Source organism: Bombina bombina, chromosome 2 (assembly GCF_027579735.1).
Source record: "Bombina bombina isolate aBomBom1 chromosome 2, aBomBom1.pri, whole genome shotgun sequence".
NCBI lineage: Eukaryota > Metazoa > Chordata > Amphibia > Anura > Bombinatoridae > Bombina > Bombina bombina.
The window spans coordinates 1,041,155,504-1,041,181,865 of NC_069500.1; the positions used below are offsets into that span (position 1 = coordinate 1,041,155,504).

Consider the following 26,362-nt stretch of genomic DNA (forward strand, 5'->3'; position numbering starts at 1 on the left):
ATAGTACAGTACTGAGGTATATTGCAGTAATGTTATAAAATCAAAGCACAGTGCTGAGGTGTGCTGTAGTAACGGTATAAACCTATAGCACAGTACTGCGGTATCCTGCAGTAACGGTATACACATATAGAACAGTACTGAGGTATACTGCAGTAACGGTATAAGCCTATAGTAAAGTACTGAGGTGTAATGCAGTAACGGTATGAACCTATAGTACAGTACTGAGGTATACTGCAGTGACAGTATAAACCTATAGTAGAGTACTGAGGTATAGTGCAGTAATGATATAAATCTATAGTACAGTACTGAGGTATACTGCAATAACGATATAAACCTATAACAGTACTGAGGTATATTACAGTAATGATATGTAAATGGATAATACAGTACTGAGGTACACTGCAGTAACTGTATAAACCTATAGTACAATACTGCCGTATACTGCAGTAACAGTATAAACTTATAGTACAGCGTTGAGGTATACTGCAGTAATGGTACAAACATAGTACAGCACTGATGTAAACCCTATACCTATAGTACAGGACTGAGGTATACCGCAGTAACGGTATAAACCTATATTACAGTAATGAGGTTTACTGCAGTAACGGTATAAACCTATAGTACAGTGCTGAGGTATACGGCAGTAATGGTATAAAATCATAGTACAGTACTGAGGTATACTGCAGTAACGGTATAAACCTATAGTACAGTCCTGAGGTATACGGCAGTAATGGTATAAAATCATAGTACAGTACTGAGGTATACTGCAGTAATGGTATAAAATCATAGTACAGTATTGAGGTATACTGCAGTAAAGGTATAAACCCATAGTACAGTTGTGTGGTATACTGCAGTAACTGTATAAACCTATAGTACAGTTCTGAGGTATACTTTAGTACTAGTATGAATTCATAGTACAGTACTGAGGTATACTGCAGTGACAGTATAAACCTATACTACAGTACTGAGGTATACTACAGTAATGATATAAATCTATAGTACAGTACTGAGGTATACTACAGTAACAGTATAATATCATAGTACAGTACTGAGGTATACTGCAGTAACTGTATAAACCTATAGTACAGTACTTAGGTATATTGCAGTAATGTTAAAAACATAGTACAGTGCTGAGGTATGCTGTAGTTACAGTATAAACCTATAGTACAGTACTAAGGTTTACTGCAATAACGGTATAAATCCATAGTACAGTTGTGAGGTATACTGCAGTAACGGTATAAATCCATAGTACAGTTCTGAGGTATACTGCAGTAACGGTATAAAACTATAATACAATAGTGAGGTATATTGCAGTAAATAACTATAGTACAGCACTGAGGTATACTACAGTAATGTTATAAAATCATAGTACATTGCTGCAGTATCCCTCAGTGCTGTACTGCAGTAATGTTATAAATCATAGTACATTGCTGAGGTATACTGTATAGTACTGTAAACCTATAGTACAGTACTGAGGTATACTGCAGTAACGGTTTAATCCTATAGCACAGTACTGATGAATACTGCAACAACGGTATAAACCCATAGTACAGTTCTGAGGTATATTGCAGTAATGGTATAAACCTATGGTACAGTACTGAGGTATATTGCAGTAATGTTATAAAATCATAGTACAGTGCTGAGGTATGCTGTAGTAACGGTATAAACCTATAGCACAGTACTAAAGGTATACTGCAGTGACAGTATAAACCTATAGTAGAGTACTGAGGTATAGTGCAGTAATGATATAAATCTATAGTACAGTACTGAGGTATACTGCAATAACGATATAAACCTATAACAGTACTGAGGTATATTACAGTAATGATATGTAAATGGATAATACAGTACTGAGGTACACTGCAGTAACTGTATAAACCTATAGTACAATACTGCCGTATACTGCAGTAACAGTATAAACTTATAGTACAGCGTTGAGGTATACTGCAGTAATGGTACAAACATAGTACAGCACTGATGTAAACCCTATACCTATAGTACAGGACTGAGGTATACCGCAGTAACGGTATAAACCTATATTACAGTAATGAGGTTTACTGCAGTAACGGTATAAACCTATAGTACAGTGCTGAGGTATACGGCAGTAATGGTATAAAATCATAGTACAGTACTGAGGTATACTGCAGTAACGGTATAAACCTATAGTACAGTCCTGAGGTATACGGCAGTAATGGTATAAAATCATAGTACAGTACTGAGGTATACTGCAGTAATGGTATAAAATCATAGTACAGTATTGAGGTATACTGCAGTAAAGGTATAAACCCATAGTACAGTTGTGTGGTATACTGCAGTAACTGTATAAACCTATAGTACAGTTCTGAGGTATACTTTAGTACTAGTATGAATTCATAGTACAGTACTGAGGTATACTGCAGTGACAGTATAAACCTATACTACAGTACTGAGGTATACTACAGTAATGATATAAATCTATAGTACAGTACTGAGGTATACTACAGTAACAGTATAATATCATAGTACAGTACTGAGGTATACTGCAGTAACTGTATAAACCTATAGTACAGTACTTAGGTATATTGCAGTAATGTTAAAAACATAGTACAGTGCTGAGGTATGCTGTAGTTACAGTATAAACCTATAGTACAGTACTAAGGTTTACTGCAATAACGGTATAAATCCATAGTACAGTTGTGAGGTATACTGCAGTAACGGTATAAATCCATAGTACAGTTCTGAGGTATACTGCAGTAACGGTATAAAACTATAATACAATAGTGAGGTATATTGCAGTAAATAACTATAGTACAGCACTGAGGTATACTACAGTAATGTTATAAAATCATAGTACATTGCTGCAGTATCCCTCAGTGCTGTACTGCAGTAATGTTATAAATCATAGTACATTGCTGAGGTATACTGTATAGTACTGTAAACCTATAGTACAGTACTGAGGTATACTGCAGTAACGGTTTAATCCTATAGCACAGTACTGATGAATACTGCAACAACGGTATAAACCCATAGTACAGTTCTGAGGTATATTGCAGTAATGGTATAAACCTATGGTACAGTACTGAGGTATATTGCAGTAATGTTATAAAATCATAGTACAGTGCTGAGGTATGCTGTAGTAACGGTATAAACCTATAGCACAGTACTAAAGGTATACTGCAGTAATGGTTTAACCCCATAGCATATTACTGACGTATACTGCAATAACGGTATAAATCCATAGTACAGTTGTGAGGTATACTGCAGTAACGGTTTAATCCTATAGCACAGTACTGATGAATACTGCAATAACGGTATAAACCCATAGTACAGTTCTGAGGTATACTGCAGTAACGGTATAAACTATAGTACAGTTCTGAGATATACTGCAGTAACAGTATAAATCCATAGTACAGTACTGAGGTATACTGCAGTAACGGTATAAACTTATAGTACAGTACTGAGGGGTATACTGCAGTAACGGTATAAACCTATAGTACAGTACTGAGGTATACTGCAGTAACGGTATAAACCTATAGTACAGTACTGAGGTATTTTGCAGTAATGTTATAAAATCATAGTAGAGTACTGAGGTATGCTGTAGTAACGGTATAAACCTATAGCACAGTGCTATAGGTATACTGCAGTAATGGTATAAACCTATAGTATAGTACTGAGGTATACTGCAGTACTGGTTTAACCCCATAGCACAGTACTGACGTATACTGCAATAATGGTATAAATCCATAGTACAGTTGTGAGGTATACTGCAGTAACGGTATAAATCCATAGTACAGTACTGAGGTATACTGCAGGGACAGTATAAACCCATAGTACTGCATTGATTTAAACAGCAGTAACGGTATAAACCTATAGTACAGTACTGAGGTATTCTGCAGTAACAGTATAAACCTATAATACAGTACTGAGGTATACTGCAGTAACAATATAAACCTATAGTACAGAACTGAGGTATACTGCAGTAACGATATAAACCTATAGTGCAGTTAGTACTGATGTATACTGCAATAACGATATAAACCCATAGTACAGTTGTGTGGTATACTGCAGCAACTGTATAAACCTATAGTACAGTTCTGAGGTATACTTTGGTAACAGTATGAATTCATAGTACAGTACTGAGGTATACTTTAGTAACAGTATGAATTCATAGTACAGTATTGAGGTATACTGCAGTAAAGGTATAAACCTATAGTGCAGTACTGATGTATACTGCAATAATGGTATAAACCCATAGTACATTTGTGTGGTATACTGCAGTAACTGTATAAACCTATAGTACAGTTCTGAGGTATACTTTAGTAACAGTATGAATTCATAGTACAGTACTGAGGTATACTTTAGTAACAGTATGAATTCATAATACAGTACTGAGGTATACTGCAGTGACAGTATAAACCTATAGTACAGTACTGAGGTGTACTACAGTAATGGTATAAAGCCATGGTACAGTACTGAGGTATACTGCAGTAACGGTATAATATCATAGTACAGTACTGAGGTATACTGCAGTAATGGTATAAGCCTATATAATAAAGTACTGAGGTGTAATGCAGTAACGGTATGAACCTATAGTACAGTACTGAGGTATACTGCAGTGACAGTATAAACCTATAGTAGAGTACTGAGGTATAGTGCAGTAATGATATAAATCTATAGTACAGTACTGAGGTATACTGCAATAACGATATAAACCTATAACAGTACTGAGGTATATTACAGTAATGATATGTAAATGGATAATACAGTACTGAGGTATACTGCAGTAACTGTATAAACCTATAGTACAATACTGCTGTATACTGCAGTAACAGTATAAACTTATAGTACAGCGTTGAGGTATACTGCAGTAATGGTACAAACATAGTACAGCACTGATGTAAACCCTATACCTATAGTACAGGACTGAGGTATACCGCAGTAACGGTATAAACCTATATTACAGTAATGAGGTTTACTGCAGTAACGGTATAAACCTATAGTACAGTGCTGAGGTATACGGCAGTAATGGTATAAAATCATAGTACAGTACTGAGGTATACTGCAGTAAAGGTATAAACCTATAGTACAGTACTGAGGTATACTGCAGTAACGGTATAAACCTATAGTACAGTCCTGAGGTATACGGCAGTAATGGTATAAAATCATAGTACAGTACTGAGGTATACTGCAGTAATGGTATAAAATCATAGTACAGTATTGAGGTATACTGCAGTAAAGGTATAAACCCATAGTACAGTTGTGTGGTATACTGCAGTAACTGTATAAACCTATAGTACAGTTCTGAGGTATACTTTAGTACTAGTATGAATTCATAGTACAGTACTGAGGTATACTGCAGTGACAGTATAAACCTATACTACAGTACTGAGGTATACTACAGTAATGATATAAATCTATAGTACAGTACTGAGGTATACTACAGTAACGGTATAATATCATAGTACAGTACTGAGGTATACTGCAGTAACTGTATAAACCTATAGTACAGTACTGAGGTATATTGCAGTAATGTTAAAAACATAGTACAGTGCTGAGGTATACTGCAGTAACGGTATAAAACTATAATACAATAGTGAGGTATATTGCAGTAAATAACTATAGTACAGCACTGAGGTATACTACAGTAATGTTATAAAATCAAAGTACATTGCTGCAGTATCCCTCAGTGCTGTACTGCAGTAATGTTATAAATCATAGTACATTGCTGAGGTATACTGTATAGTACTGTAAACCTATAGTACAGTACTGAGGTATACTGCAGTAACGGTTTAATCCTATAGCACAGTACTGACGAATACTGCAACAACGGTATAAACCCATAGTACAGTTCTGAGGTATATTGCAGTAATGGTATAAACCTATGGTACAGTACTGAGGTATATTGCAGTAATGTTATAAAATCATAGTACAGTGCTGAGGTATGCTGTAGTAACGGTATAAACCTATAGCACAGTACTAAAGGTATACTGCAGTAATGGTTTAACCCCATAGCATATTACTGACGTATACTGCAATAACGGTATAAATCCATAGTACAGTTGTGAGGTATACAGCAGTAACGGTTTAATCCTATAGCACAGTACTGACGAATACTGCAATAACGGTATAAACCCATAGTACAGTTCTGAGGTATACTGCAGTAACGGTATAAACTATAGTACAGTTCTGAGATATACTGCAGTAACAGTATAAATCCATAGTACAGTACTGAGGTATACTGCAGTAACGGTATAAACCTATAGTACAGTACTGAGGTATACTGCAGTAACGGTATAAACCTATAGTACAGTACTGAGGTATTTTGCAGTAATGTTATAAAATCATAGTAGAGTACTGAGGTATGCTGTAGTAACGGTATAAACCTATAGCACAGTGCTATAGGTATACTGCAGTAATGGTATAAACCTATAGTATAGTACTGAGGTATACTGCAGTACTGGTTTAACCCCATAGCACAGTACTGACGTATACTGCAATAATGGTATAAATCCATAGTACAGTTGTGAGGTATACTGCAGTAACGGTATAAATCCATAGTACAGTACTGAGGTATACTGCAGGGACAGTATAAACCCATAGTACTGCATTGATTTAAACAGCAGTAACGGTATAAACCTATAGTACAGTACTGAGGTATTCTGCAGTAACAGTATAAATCTATAGTACAGTACTGAGGTATACTGCAGTAACAATATAAACCTATAGTACAGAACTGAGGTATACTGCAGTAACGATATAAACCTATAGTGCAGTTAGTACTGATGTATACTGCAATAACGATATAAACCCATAGTACAGTTGTGTGGTATACTGCAGTAACTGTATAAACCTATAGTACAGTTCTGAGGTATACTTTGGTAACAGTATGAATTCATAGTACAGTACTGAGGTATACTTTAGTAACAGTATGAATTCATAGTACAGTATTGAGGTATACTGCAGTAAAGGTATAAACCTATAGTGCAGTACTGATGTATACTGCAATAATGGTATAAACCCATAGTACATTTGTGTGGTATACTGCAGTAACTGTATAAACCTATAGTACAGTTCTGAGGTATACTTTAGTAACAGTATGAATTCATAGTACAGTACTGAGGTATACTTTAGTAACAGTATGAATTCATAATACAGTACTGAGGTATACTGCAGTGACAGTATAAACCTATAGTACAGTACTGAGGTGTACTACAGTAATGGTATAAAGCCATGGTACAGTACTGAGGTATACTGCAGTAATGATATAAATCTATAGTATAGTACTGAGGTATACTGCAGTAACGGTATAATATCATAGTACAGTACTGAGGTATACTGCAGTAATGGTACAAACTGTTCACGACCTGTTTGTTTCTAACGCTTTCAATCTTCTAGCAATTACTGAAACCTGGCTTTCTTCCTCTGACACTGCTTCCATTGCTGCTCTAACGCACGGCGGTCTCCACTTTAGCCACACACCTAGGCCAGGTGAGAGACATGGTGGCGGTGTTGGAATCTTACTGTCCCTTTCCTGCTCCTATCAGCACCTCCATCCTCATCCATCTCTCTCCTTCTCCTCCTTTGAAGTCCATTGCATCCGCATTTTCTCCCCCCTCTCCCTCAAGGTGGCAGTTATCTATCGCCCCACTGGACCAACCTCCCAATTCCTCGACAACTTTGCTGCTGGCTTTCTCACTTTCTCTCTACAAATACACCTGCTCTAATCTTAGGGGACTTCAACATCCCCATTGATAACCCATCTACCCCTGCTGCCTGTAAACTTCTCTCACTCACAAACTCTTTTAGTCTTTCACAATCCACCCTATTCCCTACTCACCGTGACGGACACTCTCTTGATCTGGTATTCTCCTACCTCTGCTCCCCTTCTGATGTCACCTGTCGCCCATTTCCCATCTCAGACCACCATCTGCTCACCTATAATCTCAATGTACAGGCTAAACCTATTTCTACCCCCCGCCTCCACACCTGTAGAAATCTGCACACTGTGGATCCTCTCCAACTTTCTAACCTTATTCAAAAACGCCTTCCCCACACTTCCACGGTATCCTGCCCTGACCTTGCTGCAAACCACTATAACAATACTCTCTCCTCTGCACTTGACACCCTTGCTCCTCCACAAATACGCGAAACCCCACATCATCAGCTCCAGCCCTGGCACTCTCAGCAAACACGCTATCTACAAAAATGCTCCCATGCTGCTGAACGTGCCTGGAGGAAATCCCGCTCTGAACACGATTTCCTACACTATAAGTTCATTCTTTATTCTTACTCCTCTGCCCTTCACTTAGCCAAGCAAAACTACTTCTCTTCTCTCATATCTTCTCACTCCTCAAACCCTAAATGTCTCTTCTCCACTTTCAACACTCTCCTCTATCCACCTGCACCACCCCCCTCATCTGACTTTAGTGCTCAAGACTTGTCAGATTACTTTTTCAACAAAACACTTACCATGAGAAGCAACATCCCACCACAAGACTGCAACCTTTCATCTCCGCTACCGGTCACACCCTCCAACACTCTCAGTACCTTCCCCCCAACCACTGAGAATGAAGTGAGTTCCCTAATATCTTCCTCGCTCCTCACTACATGCCCCCTTGACCCTATCCCTTCACATCTAATACCCTCTCTGTCCTCTAACCTCACCCCAGCTCTTACTCACATATTCAACCGATCCCTTACTACTGGTTCATTTTCATCATCCTTCAAACATGCAAAGGTCACCCCCATCCTCAAAAAATCCTCCCTCAACCCCAATTCTCCTGCAAACTACCGCCCCATATCACTACTTCCGCTAGCTTCTAAAGTCCTGAAAAAACTAGTTTTCAATCACCTAACACACTTCCTATCCTCCAACTCATTACTTGACCCCCTGCAATCTGGCTTCCGTCCCTAACACTCAACTGAGACTGCCCTCACCAAGGTTACTAACAATCTTCTTTCTGCTAAAAACAATGGCCACTATTCTATACTTATCTTACTTGACCTGCCTGCTGCCTTTGACACGGTTGACCATCCCCTCCTCCTAGGGACTCTCAGCTCCCTTGGGCTCTGTGACATTGCCCTCTCCTGGATCCACTCTTATCTCTCTAATAGGTCATTTTCTGTCTCATTTGCTGGTGACTCATCCTCTCCACTGCCTCTGTCTATTGGAGCACCTCAAGGCTCTGTTCTAAGCCCTCTACTCTTCTCTATTTATACTTCCTCACTGGGTAAACTTATTAGTAGCTATGGCTTCAACTATCACCTCTATGCTGATGATACTCAGATTTACCTATCCACCCCTGCACTCTCTCCTTCTGTCCTTTCCCACATCAGCGGCTGCTTATCTGCAATTTCTTCCTGGATGGCCTCTCACCACCTAAAAATCAACATGTCCAAGACTGAGCTTCTTATAATCCCCCCAGCTAATTCTACTCCAGTTTCTAACTTTACTATCACTGTCGGTGACACCACTATCTCCCCATCACCCCAAGTCCGCTGCCTTGGAGTTACACTCGACTCCAATCTGTCCTTCATTCCCCACATACAATCGCTCTCTTCATCCTGTCGCAACCACCTATGCAATATCTCCAAAATTCATCCTTTTCTGAGTGCTGAAACTACTAAACAGTTAATCCATTCCCTAGTAATTTCCCGGCTTGACTACTGTAACAACCTACTAACTGGCCTTCCTCTCTCCCACCTATCCCACCTCTCCACCCTTCAATCCATCCTAAATGCCTATGCTAGGCTAATCCACCTCTCCCGGCGCTCTGTATCTGCCGCACCCCTCTGTGAGTCCCTTCACTGGCTCCCCATTCACAGCAGAATTAAATTCAAAATTCTCACTTTGACCTACAAAGCCCTTACCAATGCAGCCCCCCCCCTACCTGTCCTCACTCATCAACAAATATACTCCAGCCCGTCCCATAAGATCCAACAATGATCTACTCCTTGCCTCTTCTACCATCACCTCCTCTCATGCTAGACTACAGGACTTCTCTTGTGTGGCACCAACCCTCTGGAACGCACTTCCTCGTGCTGTCAGACTTTCCCCCAACCTCTCCTCCTTTAAACGCTCCCTAAAGACCTTCTTGTTCAGGGAAGCCTATAACCAAATCAGTAACTAATGAATTCCACTTGCCTAATAGTTGCCCTCATCTAACTTCACACTAACATCATTCCCACCTCCTGTTTCTCACCCTCCTACCCATTTAGATTGTAAGTTCCCACGGGAACAGGGCTCCCAATTCCTCCTGTATTTGTTTGTTAAATTTTGTCTGGTGTCTCATATTGTACTGTTCTTTTATCTTTGTTACCTATGAACAGCGCTACGGAATCTGTTGGCGCTTTATAAATAAAGAATAATAATAATAATAATAGTACAGCACTGATGTATACTGCAGTAAATCTTATATCTATAGTACAGGACTGAGGTATACTGCAGTAACGGTATAAACCTGTAGTACAGTACTGAGGTATACTGCAGTAACGGTATAAACCTATATTACAGTAATGAGGTATACTGCACCAATGGTATAAACCTGTAGTACAGTACTGAGGTATTCTGCAGTAACGGTATAAAACTATAGTACAGTACTGAGGTATACTGCAGTAACTGTATAAACCTATAGTACAGTTCTGAGGTATACTGCAGTAACAGTATAAACCTATAATACAGTACTGACATATACTGCGGTAAACAGTATACCTATAGTACAGTAATGAGGTATACTGTAGTAATGGTATAAACCTGTCTGCCTTCCATCTGGGGAGTGAAGATTTGCATTGTCACTTACTGAGTGCAATTCTCTTGTGTTTGATTTCCTTTTGCCAACCTATTTTTTAAACCAGGTCTTGGTCTTGTTGCATTGTACTTGACACTGAATTCAACTGTATCTAGTTTTTGGTTTCTGCTCCTATCTGCTCTATAACGGTCTGTTTCTCATTACTTATCCCAGGTTAATCTCCTGCTACACTGTGATCAACAGCTGTCTGCACTTTACCTTTTATACTCCTGAAGTCATCTCTAATATTACTTATTATAGCACTGGGTTCCTATACTGAGTCACTTTGCTCAAAATCACATATACTATATATAATAATAACATAAGACTGTGACAATAACACTGAAAGAGAGTGAACTATACAATTCGTATGCAGGGGCAGAACTACTATTGGGGCACCAGGGCCCAAGTACTTGGGGGGGGCACATAGTAGACAATCTATACATAGTCATGATATGTACAATCCTAATACAGCGTTTATTAGTATAGGTTGCAGGTCCATCTTATCTACTTAAAGTCATTATACAGAGCAGTATTTATATTAAAGGGACACTGAACCCAATTTTTTTCTTTCGTGATTTAGATAGAGCATGCAATTTTAAGCAACTTTCTAATTTACTCCTATTATCATTTTCTTCATTCTCTTGCTATCCTTATTTGAAAAAGAAGGCATCTAAGCTTTTTTGGTTCAGACTCTGGACAGCACTTTTTTTAAGGGGAAGAATTTATCCACCAATCAGCAAGAACAACCCAGGTTGTTCACCAAAAACTTACATTCTTGCATTTCAAATAAAGATACCAAGAGAATTGAGAAAATTTGATAATAGGAGTAAAATAGAAAGTTGCTTAAAATTTCATGCTCTATCTGAATCACAAAAGAAAAAATGTGAGTTCAGTGTTCCTTTAATATTGCTTACTGAGTAACCTATATATAATTTTTGTAAACATATTACACAAAAAAAAAAGTTTTACCTATTTTTGCAGCATAGTTATAATTTGTGAAATGGTTAAATTGTATAATCTATTTAAGTATATATTTGCCCTTCAGTATAACTGAATAAACACAAACAGATTACAAACTGTTGAGGGAACTTATATTCTCACCTGTTTTTTTCAGTCAAATAATTTAAAGTTGAACAATGTTTCAAGCATTACATTCACTCCTAAGCCGCAGCAATTTACAATACAGTAATAATAACACCAAATGTAATGACTAGTTAACTAAGGTAAAATTCCAGCATTCTAAATTAATTTCTTAGCATTACATATTTATAGTACACAACTGGTATGGGGCTTCACATTAGTGCTATGAACAAACTAGCAGTGTCTCTGAAAAAAAAGGGTAGCAATATATTTGGGGTCTAAGACCTTGTTCTCTGCATATTCTCTATGTAGTAGCTTCCCTGGAGATCTGCAAATACACTTGCTATATTGTTGCAGACATTCATAATTTGCATAGTTTAAACAATTTACAAAATAAAAACTATCAGAGTTTGTAACATTTTATGCAGAATCCCAATGAAGTTGCTGCCTGAGACATATCTATGGTTAGAACACAACTTTTAAAATGTAACAAATTTGCTGCCCTTTTGTACAGGGAAGGGGAGAAACACTGCAATATTGTTGACATTATGATATAAACCCTGTGCTTATAACTATTACACACCGTCTGTGCTCCCTGTAGCTTTCAAGCCCTCTGCCCAATCGACTGGTTGCGTCACTTGCTTGACGCAGCACCCTGTTTCCTCCTGTTCCAGTTGGTCACTCAGTTGTGGAGTGTAAGACTGGCACTGGTAACCAAGGTAACTGCAACGCCTCACTAACCGTTCAGGTTTCTGTGCTTTTTGAATTAGTCACATGATTGATCATATGGTAAGGAAGTGATTTTCTTTCCAGTAAGAGTCAAGCTGGAACCCTGCAGTTACAAAAGCAGACTGAATGCAAATGAAGGGAGCAAGTTAAGGGATGGGCTTCCTGAGTAAAGAAACTGTCATTAAGGGGGATGGTGAGCAGGGGATCCTCTGAAGACAAAAGAGGAGGGTCCTATGAGTCACAGATAGGGGAAGTGGTTTTTCTAGTTACAAGCTGTGGGAAAAGGGGAGGGCATAAGGGGCAGGTGAGACAGGAAGACGGGCTCACTAACCTATTTTTGTTTCAGAGCAGAGCAGTTTTTCTTTGTTGCAGGAATGGCTCCAAGGAACAGGAAAATTCCTGAGAAATTGTGAAAGAACTTTGGATGTGGAAGTCTCAATCATTGCTAAATTGCTAGCTGTAACATTTAAATAGGTACTACAGCTTAAGCTTTCTTTATAGCAATAGCATAGCTGAAGCTGTGATTTAAAAGCATATTTTATGGTTATAATTTAATGTTAAATAGATCAGTGTATCCTATATAAAACTTATACTAGCTTTAAAGGGACATTCCAGTCAAAATCTAAATGCACATAGATTAATTATATCTTTGAACAGAAAAATATTTGCAATACGTTTGTATTAGCAAAAATGCTTCTTGTAAAAGTTATTACTGTTTTAGTGTTAACATTTTTCTCTGCGTGTGCATGTGAAGCATAGCTAGATATTGTCACTGCACTCACATTTTAAATAATGCAGCTGCTTAGATAATCACAGGGGCTTTTATCATGTCAGCAATTAACACATTGAGTCACTACCAGATGATTCAAGCACCTTAGGCTCTCTCAGCAAGTGCTGTGTTTAAAATGCTGGTGCACGGTGCATACTTTAATACACTTTTGAAACAGTTATAGCTTTTATTAGAAACATTTTTGCTAATGCATGTATATTACAAAATTGCTTCTGTTAAATACTGAAATGCACCTGTGTGGTTTCCAATTTTGGCTGGAATATCCCTTTAAGTAAATTTATCATTGTAGAAAAGGGTTTTGTATGTTATACTCAAGTTATTTTTGAGTTCCTAGTAAATGTTTTAGAAATTGTATTATTGTGGTTAGATCAGACTTATTAATGCTGTACTGGTTGATATATTGAATTGTTAATAAGGTATAAATTGCTCTGATTATTTAAAGGGACATTAAACCTGGGGTATTTCTTTTGTGATTCAGATAGAGAATGCAATTTTAGGCGACATAGCAGTTTGCTTCTGTTTAGTTTTGCTTCATTCTTTAAATATATAAATATATGGATGGCCTCAGCGCCTGATAGAAACCTGTAAGCCTGGGGGCGGGTGGCCCCTAGCAGTCACCCAAAAATTGTAATGAAAAGGAGAAAGAGCCCAGGCGCCTACCCTAGGAGGCTAGGTTTGAGTATTGAATATCAAATGTGTAGAAATAACTATTTACATTCTACATGTATATAAATCAAAGAGCAAATGTGGTACTCAATGAACAATAAACAATAGTCGCTAAATGTAAAAGGCAATGATAAAAACAATAAAGGCAGTAAAAAAGTACTTCATGGATCCATGATCATAGGAAATGGGTATAGATAGTGGATTATACAATCAATAAAAACAATAACTTCTACAATCAATAAAAAATAAAAACAATGGTGAATTCAAAAGCAATGCTCAGATATTAAAATCAAATCAAAATTGGTAATGTCCCAAAAAGACCAAAAATATTAAAATAAATTCAAAATGTCCAAAGAAAATCCAAAGGTGTGTCTACAATCCTGTGATAAACTGTGTGAGAGTCCAATAAAAAATATTAGGTGAAATTCCAATAAAAAATATGTTGTGTGTGTGATCCAAATAGAATGTGTTCAATAAATTTGATCCAAAAACATAGTCAAATCCAGATAGGTGAATAAAGATAAGAACGGTGGTTGTACAGCAAAAACAAAGAATGTGTGCTGCAATGTCCTAATTAACTCCTTGAGTCTTGAGAAAGGCCTAGTACAGACCGAAACGCGTAGTAAGCCTTATTTCATTATTTGCTATGTTTTTAGGACATCCTACACTATATTTCGTTTCTGTTTTTTCCACAGGTGGACCGTTTGTTTTTTGCTCTGTCATTTTTTTGATTTTTTTCAAATACCATTTTTTATACACCTTTTTGTTAATTGGGACATTGCAGCACACATTCTTTGTTTTTGCTGTACAACCACCGTTCTTCTGATCACATTACCTTCACGTTTTTATCTTTATTCACCTATCTGGATTTGACTATGTTTTTGGATCAAATTTATTGAACACATTCTATTTGGATCACACACAACATATTTTTTATTGGAATTTCACCTAATATTTTTTATTGGACTCTCACACAGTTTATCACAGGATTGTAGACACACCTTTGGATTTTCTTTGGACATTTTGAATTTATTTTAATATTTTTGGTCTTTTTGGGACATTACCAATTTTGATTTGATTTTGATATCTGAGCATTGCTTTTGAATTCACCATTGTTTTTATTTTTTATTGATTGTAGAAGTTATTGTTTTTATTGATTGTATAATCCACTATCTATACCCATTTCCTATGATCATGGATCCATGAAGTACTTTTTTACTGCCTTTATTGCTTTTATCATTGCCTTTTACATTTAGCGACTATTGTTTATTGTTCATTGTGTACCACATTTGCTCTTTGATTTATATACATGTAGAATGTAAATAAAGTTATTTCTACACATTTGATATTCAATACTCAAACCTAGCCTCCTAGGGTAGGCGCCTGGGCTCTTTCTCCTATTCTTTAAATATATCTTGTTGAAACAATAGCAATGCACATGGGTGAGCCAATTACAAGAGGCATCTATGTGCAGCCACCAATCAGCAGCTACTCAGCACATGTAGATATGCTTTTCCACCAGGTATATCATGAGAGTGAAGGAAATAGGATAGCAGAGGTAGATTTGACAACTGTTTGAATATAAGACTATTTTGGTTAGCTAGCTAAATTATACCTGCTGGAAATTCTATTAGATTTGTTGGAGTTAAGCTAAGATTTATTGTAAGATTTGGATATTTGCTACCTAAACGTTGTTAAATATGCCATATGCTGAATTGGTTAATGTTACTGGCTAATAATTGTTATAGTAACATTGAATTGTGATATTCATTTTGAGTTAAGGTTAATTCCTAATAATATTGTGACCACATCCAGGATACAGACTATTTAATTGAATATGAATTAATCTAAATATTTCTATACCTTGCTTTATATTTTAATATTGTAGTAATCAATTAATATATATCTGGTCATAATCAATATTCTATTTACTGCATAAATATAATCACTGTGCTTATAACATCATTTTCCAATGTAGCCCAGTTTTCTAATATATTGTGTTTGCCAGTAAAATCACTTACTGTTCACGCCGCAGCTGTTTCAAATGTCTGTTAAGCCCCTCCCCTTTTTTGTCATCAGTGACATCAGCATGTTCTTGTGATCCGTGTAATTTTTCTATCCTCCTCGCAACCGGCTTTGGTGCATGCGCAATGCACCTATTGTACTGAAGGGGAACGTAGATATTTTAGTGGAAATCACCCTGGGGTAGATTGTAAAATGGGTTATGTGAATGGGCTCAAGTATTGCTTTCAAGGGCAAGGTAATACCAGCAGTGGAGTTGGGTTGAGGGTTGGCAAAAACACCCCTGAAAATGTATAGGTTGTTACATGAATTGCAGGCATATAAGAACATAGAGGATAGGAGCTGTGGAGTTCCCTTAGGTGCTGCAGGAAAAATTGGACACGTTGGTAAAATTAGGAAGGATGGTAGGCCCATTTAAAGAAAGCAGATGGAAGATTTAGTGGCGTTCCCTTTAGACGTAGTCCCAAAGTAAAAGCAGGGAAAGTATAGGATGATCCAAAACCTATGTTACCCTAAGGAGGATCAGTAAATGATGCAATAGCTAAAGAGGATTTATCGGTTGAATACCAGTATTTTGACAGGGCTGTGCAGATGGTGCGTAACATGGTTAAGGGAGCTTTATCAAAAATTTACATAGAATCAGCATTTCAGTTGTTGTCCCTTAAAGGGACAGTCTAGGCCAAAATAAACTTTCATGATTCTAAAATAGAGCATGTAATTTTAAACAATTTTCCAATTTAATTTTATCACCAATTTTGCTTTGTTCTCTTGGTATTCTTAGTTGAAAGCTTAACCTAGGAGGTTAATATGCTAATTTCTTAGACCTTGAAGGTCACCTCTTTTCAGAATGCATTTTAACAGTTTTTCACCACTAGAGGGTGTTAGTTCATGTATTTCATATAGATAACACTGTGCATGTGAAGATATCTGGGAGCAGGCACTGATTGGCTAAACTGCAAGTCTGTCAAAAGAACTGAAATAAAGGGGCAGTTTGCAGAGGCTTAGATACAAGTTAATCACAGAGGTAAAAACTATATTAATATAACTGTGTTGGTTATGCAAAATTGGGGAATGGTTAATAAAGGGATTATCTATCTTTTAAAACAATAAAAATTCTGGTGTAGACTGTCCCTTTAATCCAGTGAGTTTTAAGTTAATGGGGTGAAAGTTTAATGGCAACTATTATGTGGATAAGTTTACCCATGGGGTGTTCAAATGCATGTGCAGTGTTTAAAAAATGTAGCTTCCCCCCCCCCCCATTGGTAAAGCTTTAAGTGGAATGGACAATGTTGTTCACTACTTAGATGATTTTTTTTGGTGATGGGGGTAACTGGTTCTAACGATTGTGTAAAATTAAAGGTGAATTTGTTGGGAATGTTAGAATTTTTAGGGGTATCAATGGTTAAGCAGAAGACAGAACAGCCTTGTACCAGGCTAGCCCTTTAAGGTATAGTCATAGATTCCATGAAGTTGTAATGTGAGTTACCAGTGGAAAAGGCCAGAGATCTGATAAGAGATTCTAGGGATGAGAAAAATATTGCTCAGGGAAATGCAGAAAGTGCTAGGGATTTTGAATTTTGCATGTAAGGTTGTTTGTTTGTTTATTTATAAAATATTTTACCAGGAAGGATACATTGAGATTTCTCTTGTTTTCAAGTATGTCCTGGTTATACCAGTGGGAAGAGTTTTTTTTTAAGATAAGATTGGAGTTGAGTACCTGTGGAATAAAGAGACCAGAACATACAATCAGAATAACGAGAGAGCTGAGGGAAGATCTCGGTGTGGGATTCATTTTTAGTCCAGTTTAATGGGATGAGGATTTTTGAGGAAGAGATTTTGGTGGAGGATTTAGAATTGCTTACGGGTGCAGCAGGTGGTTGTGGTTTTGGAGCGTTTCTGCAGGGGGTTGGTGTGCAGGTGTGTGGCCTGGGCAATGGAAAGAAAATGGTAGGGTGAAGAACCTAGTATTGCTTGAATTTTTTTCCATAGTGGTTTCAGTGACTTTATGGGTAGACAGTTAGCAGATAAAATTATTTTTTGGTCTGATAACAAAGGAGTAGTTGATTCCCAGAATAGTTTGACAGCAACGTCATTGCCAGTAGTAAGATACATTCGTTATTTGATTTTGCAATGTTTGAAATTTAACATTCAATTTAAAGCTAGACATATACCTGGGGCGAGTAACCTCATTGCAGATGCGTTATCACGTTTTAAATGGGATGTTTTTAGAAAACTAGTACCAATGGCATAACCAGTAGTTGAAATCTGCCCTATGTCTCTTTGGCAAATTGGGAACGCATAGCAGACATCGAGGCACTGGTCAGGAAATCCATGGCCCCTGGGTAGCCTATGAGAAATATTGAAAGCTATGGCAATGGCTCAGGATAGAGGGTGTAGATGGTCATGAGAATTTTTTTTTAAAGTGGCTTTGAAACTTAAAAGAAAAGGGAATGATAAAAGGGCAGTTGGAAACGGCAATGGCTGGGATATAAAAAAAAAATTCCCCCCAACTATATGGTATAAAAAAATTAACAAAGAAGTTTGTAGTACAGAAAATAAGAGCTTGGTCAGTGGGGGAGGTAAAAACTGCATATATAATGGAACTAAGTAAAGTTTGCAGTAATGAAAGTGAGGCGCTAATATTCAGGGCAGCATTTTTCGCTGGCATTTCATGGGGCACTTAGAAAAGGGGAGTTAGTAGCCAGCACTAAAATAAATAGAGTGACAGGGCTAAAAAGGGATGACGTGAGACTGGGAGAGGAGGTGGTCTTGGTAAGATGGTAAGGGTACATGGGTATCTGCAAAAGCAACAGGGGTTTTGACATGTCCAGTGGCAAGTGTGAAGAAATACGTTTAATTGTCAAAACTGGAGAGGGACATGTTTCTTAAATATCAGGATGGTAGCAATGTAACTAGGTATCAATTCAGAATAGTGATGGAAAAGGATAAAGGAGGTTTAGGATGGAATCAGGGTTACTTCAGACCACATTCATTCAGGATAGGTGCTGCTACTAGCGCTGTAGGGAAAGGGTGTTCTGTGGAGAAAATTAAAAATTTAGGTAGGTGGGAAATCTGTGGCATACAAGAGCTATATTAGAATTAAAAAATAAAAGTTCAAGTTTGTTTTTGTTTTGAGTGTGAAAGTTGTTTAACAGTTCAAATTTTATTTTTTGTTTCTTTTTTTCTGGTTATTTATTCAGTGAGAGCGTTAAGGGTATGGCTAGTTGGTCACTTGTACATTTACTGGGCGTGGGCGAGAGCCAAGTCTTCGTCCATCGGAACTCATTTAGACTTTATTGCTAACAAAGCTAGTTTAAGATGGATAGGGCAAAGAGGGATGAAGTGGAGGGAGTTGGCGAGCACAATTCAGGAAGCTAGATTGAGATGGGGAGTCCCTGACATGCTTACAATACACCTCGGGGGTAATGATATAGGGAACGGGCCATTCATGGAAATACAAGAGAAAGTAGTAAGCAGCGAGGAAATCGGTATTGAAGATAGGAGGGGTGATTTTAGAGCATACGTTGATTACTGTGAGAAAGGAGGAGCTCTACAGAAGACGGGGTACATTTGACCAAGCAAGGGAATGACCAGTTCTTGGCAGACATCTGGGATGCCCTTAAAAGCCTGGTAGAGGTAAGAACAGGGTAGAAGTAGGCAAAGTTACGGTTTACGTAAGTTATAGGTGGCGGAAAAGAGGACACTCCTTTTTTTTTTTTGTGTGGCGGTGAAATTTGGGGGCTGGCACTTAGGTGTGGCGGGGTGGGGAGGATCCTGCGGCATACCTTTGACCTGCAGTGGTGGTCTTTGGTCAAACTGGTATTGGGTTCTGCTATACCGCTTGTTCTTCTTGCACTTTGCCGTCACAAAACAGGGGGGTGTTGCCTCCCCTGAAACATGGCCACCAAGTTCATGTTTAATGCTGGAGCATTTATTTGAAATATGGAAATGTGATGTATGATGAAATTGGGACGGTCTAAGTATTTTCAATTAATAAAAACGGACTTTTTGAAAAAATTTAAACGCCAAGAACTGTGTGTCTTTGTTTGGGGAAGTTGGGTTGTTATGGTAAAGGTTGGTGGGGTTTTTCCCTTTTAGAAGTGTTTGGTACATTTCCTGCATTTAAACTCTAGGGGCTCCAGACCTTACGGAAGCTGTAGAGGCTCAAAAAGTATACGCCCTAATGTTATTGCGATCACGGACAACAGGATAGGAGATTCATGGTAAGATATATAAGTAGTAGTTCATTCTAAAAAAAAAAAAAAAAAAAGTTTAAGGCATTTAGTTTTTGTTACTGTAAGCTACAATTCAAAGCAGTCTTCTCTCTGGTAGCTAATGAGTTATAGGTATGGTTTTGTTTAATTTCTAAACTTTTTTTATTTTTTTGCAAAATTGATATTAAGGATTAAGCTGATATAGAATAAAATACAAGTCACTGTTGCAATATAGAAAGCATAAAAACATTATTTAAGCCCACAATGTGCAAAAGCTTTGTATGAATTAGTCTACACGTACACACAACAGCTGCGCAAAGAATCATTTAGAATAGATTTTAAATGGATTGCAAAATTATTAGCCATATTGTTAAAGGGACAGTCATCTCCAACATTTTTTTTTATTGTTTAAAAAGGTAGATAATCCCTTTATTACCCATTCCCCAGTTTTGCACAGCCAACACTGTTATATAATATACTTTTAACCTCTGTGATTACCTTGTATCTATGCCTCTTCTGACATCCTCCTGATCAGATTACTTTTTATTTATTATCTTTTTACTTGCATTTTAGCCAATTAGTGCTGTGTTGTGCACAACTTCACTGGCATACACAATGTAACACAATGTTATCTATATGGCTCACATGAACTAGCAGTCTCCTGTTGTGAAAAGCAAATAAAAAAGCATGTGATAAGAGGCTGTCTGTAGTGACTTAGAAACAGGCAGAAAGTTAGAGGTTAAAATGTTATAAAGTATATTAATATAATAATGTTGGTTGTGCAAAGCTGGGGAATAAAGGCATTATCTATTGTTTTACAATTTTGGTGTTGACTGTCCCTTTAAAGCAGTGATTTCCAAATTGTGTGTTGTGACACATTATTGTGTCTGCAGCAGTGTGTAGGTTTGTCCCTGCTTCAGCACAAATTTTAAATTTATTTATTTTTGGGTTTCCATCTGCCTGCTACGTATATCACATGGTTGACACGTGATTGATACCTAGAGGGTCACAGATGATCTTAACCTATTGGCTCAGCTCAGCAGGCACTGAAACTATTCCCATTAGTGGCTTTGGTGGCACATTGGCTCCTGACTGCACATGTAGTCTCCTCAATCGGCTTGTGACTGCATGTGTAGTCAGTGAGCGGGATAGCAGTGTGTTTGCAGCGCAGGCAGTAGTCAGTCGGACTCGCAGAGCTCTGAGGGCGGCAGCTTAAATGCTGAGCTGAAGTCAGAAGTCAGTGTTTTGTTTTTTGCAGCTAGCTCCCAGCATTGCATTGCTGCTCCTGCTCTTGATATATGGATAGGAAGTGGAAGCTTTAAAATGCTTGATGATGAATATCTAAAATTCCACCAAATATTCAGAAACTGTGTTCATCCCATCAACCTCATACATCCCAATAAAATAGTAAGTAGCTATTGGTGTTTAAACTTTTTTTTTTTTTTTAATTCTTGCACATACATACATACATACATACATACATACATACATACTGTTACTTGTAAATACGTTTTGTTATTATATAATTTTTGTTTGTGTCCGTATCTCTTAAAACAAGTTAGTTTAACCTCCTGTTAGCTAGTACAACTGAATTACTGACAATTTTAAGTTATGTCTTTTTCCACTCCCTGTACCATGTGACAGCCATCAGCCAATCACAAATGCATACACGTACCATGTGACAGCCATCAGCCAATCACAAATGCATACACACTTATTCTTGCACATGCTCAGTATGAGCTGGTGACTCAAAAAGTTTAAATATAAAAAGACTGTTCACATTTTGTTAAAGGGATATGAAACTCCCCAAAAAATCTTTTGTGATTCAGACAGAGCATACCAATAATAATAATAATATATATATATATATATATATATATATATATATATATATATAAAATAAATCTAATTTACTTCTATTATCAAATTTGCTTTGTTCCCAAGATATTCTGTGTTGAAGAGATACCTAGGTAGATATCTGGAGCACTGCATGGCAGGAAATATCAGGAATGTTAGTGATATTTTAGATGGACTTTAATTCATCAGTTGTGATGAAGATACACTTTAACTTACTTTTTAATGTAGTGCTGAAGTTCAAATACCCCATGCCCACTTCAAAAATATTTTTGTTGTGCGCTTAGGGTTTGAACTGTTCTCGAATTGGCACTCTAGCCATACGGCACTTGCACAATTTTTTTGTAGTTAGAGTGCCGATTAGCTCACAAAATAAAATTTGTTTTTGAATTTTAGAGCTATATAAAAAAGCAAGTTAAAGCATATCTTCAGTTACAAGTGATAAATTAAACTCTATCTAAAAGATCACCAACATTCCTCATCTGTTTATACAAAGGGGAAAGTTTACCATCACTTTAATGCGCTTCTCTTTTTGCGTTCATATTACAACTCCAAAGTAATTTTTTATCACTTAACCAATATTCTAAGGGGTGCTAAAGTTTACATGACATATAATGTGGGTGCACAGCATGGGTGAGCTTAGTAAAACTCATGTCAGATATTGTTTCTAGAGCGCTAAGCTAATGGTGCACAACATGCAGAGTTCTTCATGTGGTTTTTATACTATAATATTAATAGTTTACATTAATATTAATGGTAACATATCCTTGGATTGCCTGAAATACATAGTAACATTTTGACATTATCAGGAATCCGGCAGATTCACTGCACGAGAGAGAATATTCCACAAAGGACTGAGTATCTGACGAACAACTATAATATCCAGAATGTTGCTGTGTCTGAGGTCTTATATTATGATATATCAAATAGAAAAATATTGCAGACACATCTTCAGTTGCAGATAAAAGTCTAGTGTATACAAAAAGTATATACATTAGGTCCAAGTAATAGGTCATACGAATAGTCTTCTATTATGAGTAAAACCGTGACGGGGGCTTATATAGTGTCTGTATTATTGAAATACTACATTATGCTGGGTTTCTCTTGTGTGCTTCTCATCTTCTTTATTTTTTTAAATTTGCTATTTAACCCCTTAAATTTTTTGCCCAAAAGACCAGAGAATGTTTAGCATTTTTGCAATGCTCTGGCCCCGGGTGCACCAAACAGACATATGCAATGAAAGAAAAAAGAGCACTCCATGGGACTTGTATAATCCTCAGACAAATAAGTGAAAATTGCTAACTTACCCTCCACCATAAGTAAACCCCAGTGAACGCCGGAAATGCGCTGTCCCGGGTTGGTCTGCCCACAACGTCACCGCCCCGGACAACGTGTCAGCAGCTGAAAAAGTAAAATACAACATAACAGTACGATATGTTAACAACAAATACTAGTGTAAAGTACATCATAGAGCGGAACATATGGAAAGACAATAGGTATTAAATAATATGCCAAATACAACATACTACGTACTGTCTGGTCGCCATGGTAACAAATAACACTAAATGGAACATATCATTAGTGATATCCCGAACTGTTCGCCCGCGAACAGTTCACGGCGAACTTAGGTTGTTAGCGTTCGCCGCTGCGGGCGAACACATGCAATGTTCGATCCGCCCCCTATGTGTCATCATTGAGGAAACTGACCATGTATGTCAGTGGCGTCACTAGGGTTGGTGTCACCCGGTGCGGTAAGTTATGGTGTCACCCCCCCCCAGAAAGCAGACACACACAAAAACACAGGCAAACACACATACAAAAACTCAGACACACTTAAAACATACACAGATGCACACTCAGACACACACACAAAAACACACACACAAAAACACTGAGACACACACACACACACAAAAACTCAGACACACACTTAAAAATATGTAAACTGCACTGCATTAATTATAAAGCGCATGCCTAGAGCTGCTCCCTGGCTCAGCAGAGCATCAAATGAAAGATAAACAGAGGCGAGCACTCTAAAAATAAATCACTAAAGAAAAGTTTTAGGTGCAAACTATGAAAATTCTGCTCTCTGACTCTGTTCCAAGCCTGTCAGTGCACAGCCCCGGGCCGCGTGCCTACCGCTTCTTATGGCCAATCACCTCTGCACTCTGCCAACCCCCAGACCCCCGCCCGCCCTCCTACCTGTTCAGTGTGCACTTAGTGTACTGTAACCGTAATGGTCTGGTGGGCATCATACGTGGCTCCTTCATTTTAAAGACAGTGTCAAACAGTCATGCGGTCAGGTGCCAGGCATCCCCTCACGATTTCCCAGTTCCCGTTTAGAGAGACAGCACAGCAGTGAGTGACTCCACTGCTCCACATGTCACTGAGCAGTGAGCACAGATAGGCAGGCAGGTTTAGGCTAGCAGCGCAACTTTGCAAGCCCCACAGCATGCCCACAACATTCATAGCGAAATTGGGCAGGGGAGAAGCAAAGTACAAACAAGCAAAAGCAGCCGGGAAAACTATTTTTTGAAATTGCAGCACTGGCTCAAGGGGCAAAATTGTGTGTCTACATCTTCCCCAGTCCCACCAATGTTCACAAATGCCAGCCCCTCTAATAAAAAAAATCTATGCATCTCAACATTGTATTTTTTTGAATTTCAATAAAAATTAAAAAAAAAAAAAAAAAAAAAAAAAAATTTTTTTTTTTTTTTTTTTTGGTGTCACCCCCTGGAGGGTGTCACCCGGGTGCGGCCCGCCCCCCCTAGTGACGCCACTGCTGTATGTCACAGCCTTCTGACACATTAGAGCCAATTAGCATCAGACACTCCCTCACAGACCCTCCCAGCTTCTTGGCATCAGCCATTTTAGACTCATTGCGATGTTGCTTTCTTAGTGAGAGGCCCTTTTGTGTTGATTCTGCTGATATTATAGGGAAATAGATAGCTAGGCTAGTGTATTTAGTGTCCACTACAGTCCTGAAGGACTCTTCTAATCTCTGCTGCAAGGACAGCACCCCAAAAAGCCCTTTTTAGGGCTATAACTTCAGTCTTTTTTTTTTTTTTTTTTTTTTTTTGCATTTGCCTGGCTTTCAGCCTGTGTGTGAGGCTCACAGCATATGCTGTGATTCGTGCCACCACTGATATCTGCCTAACAACATTTAGTTTAAATTTAACCAACAAAAATTTGAAATTATTTTGCTTGTGTAATTTATTTTCATTTTCTATCAGGCCTGTGTCACACAGCATATACTCTGGCTCATTGCTCTGTGCCAGCCACCAGTGGTCATATCCGCTTATAACATTATTTTAAATTTAAAAAAAAACTTTTAAATCATTTTGCTAGTGTAATCTAATTTCATTTTCTATCAAGCCAGTGTGTCAGGCTCACACAGCATATATTTCAGTTTTTTTCAGTCTTTTGGTTAATTGCTCTGTGCCAGCCAACAGCCACCACTCATATCTGCTTAACCTTATTTTAAATTTAAAAAAAATAACTTTTAAATCATTTTGCTATTGTAATCTAATTTCATTTTCTATCAGGCCTGTGTGTTTTGCTGACTTACAGAGCATACTGTGTTTAATTGCTGCCCTCCCTAGTCTATCAGCCACGACTCATATGTGTTTAACCTTTTTTTAAATTCCCCCCCCAAAAAACTTTAAATAATTTTGCTAGTGTAATCTAATTTTATTTTCTATCAGGCCTGTGTCTATCTGACTTACAGAGCCTACTGTTTTTAATTGCTGCCCTTCCAAGGCTATCAGCCACGACTCATATGTGCTTAACCTTTTTCTTTAAATTTTTTAAAAAAATCTTTAAATCATTTTGCTAGTGTAATTTAATTTTCTATCAGGCCTGTGTGTATCTGACTTACAGAGCCTACTGTTTTTAATTGCTGCCCTTCCAAGGCTATCAGCCACGACTCATATGTGCTTAACCTTTTTCTTTAAATTTTTTAAAAAAATCTTTAAATCATTTTGCTAGTGTAATTTAATTTTCTATCAGGCCTGTGTGTATCTGACTTACAGAGCATACTGTTGTTAATTGCTGCCCTACGTAGCAGCCAGCCAGTGCCACCGCTCATATCTGCTTAACATTATTTTAAATTTAAAAGAAAAACTTTTAAATTATTTTGCTAGTGTAATCTAATTTAATTTTCTATCAGGCCTGTGTGTTTCTCACTTACACAGCATACTGTGGTAAATTGCTGCCCTACTTACCAGCCACGACTCATA

The 26,362-nt window shown here is 37.6% G+C and overlaps 2 protein-coding genes across 4 annotated transcripts in view; one reads left to right on the forward strand and one right to left on the reverse strand.

Moving 5' to 3' along the window:
• SCLT1 (sodium channel and clathrin linker 1) overlaps positions 1-12,741 on the reverse strand; it is a 555,483-nt gene extending 542,742 nt beyond the window's left edge. Inside the window, exon 1 of the mRNA XM_053703662.1 lies at positions 12,433-12,741. The gene's annotated coding sequence lies outside the window, so the exon portion shown is untranslated. The remainder of the gene's footprint in view (positions 1-12,432) is intronic.
• A 124-nt stretch (positions 12,742-12,865) lies between these two features.
• The window catches only part of C2H4orf33 (chromosome 2 C4orf33 homolog), a 143,386-nt gene continuing 129,889 nt past the window's right edge, over positions 12,866-26,362 (forward strand). For 2 of the 3 annotated variants that reach the window (XM_053703660.1, XM_053703657.1), the window contains exons 1-2: positions 12,866-13,052; positions 20,190-20,279. Coding sequence is in view for 1 of the 3 variants with exons in the window: in XM_053703657.1 (XP_053559632.1) it covers positions 20,277-20,279 (3 nt within the window). In the remaining 2 variants the exon portion in view is untranslated. The remainder of the gene's footprint in view (positions 13,053-20,189; positions 20,280-26,362) is intronic. The other variant, XM_053703659.1, reaches the window with a different exon arrangement.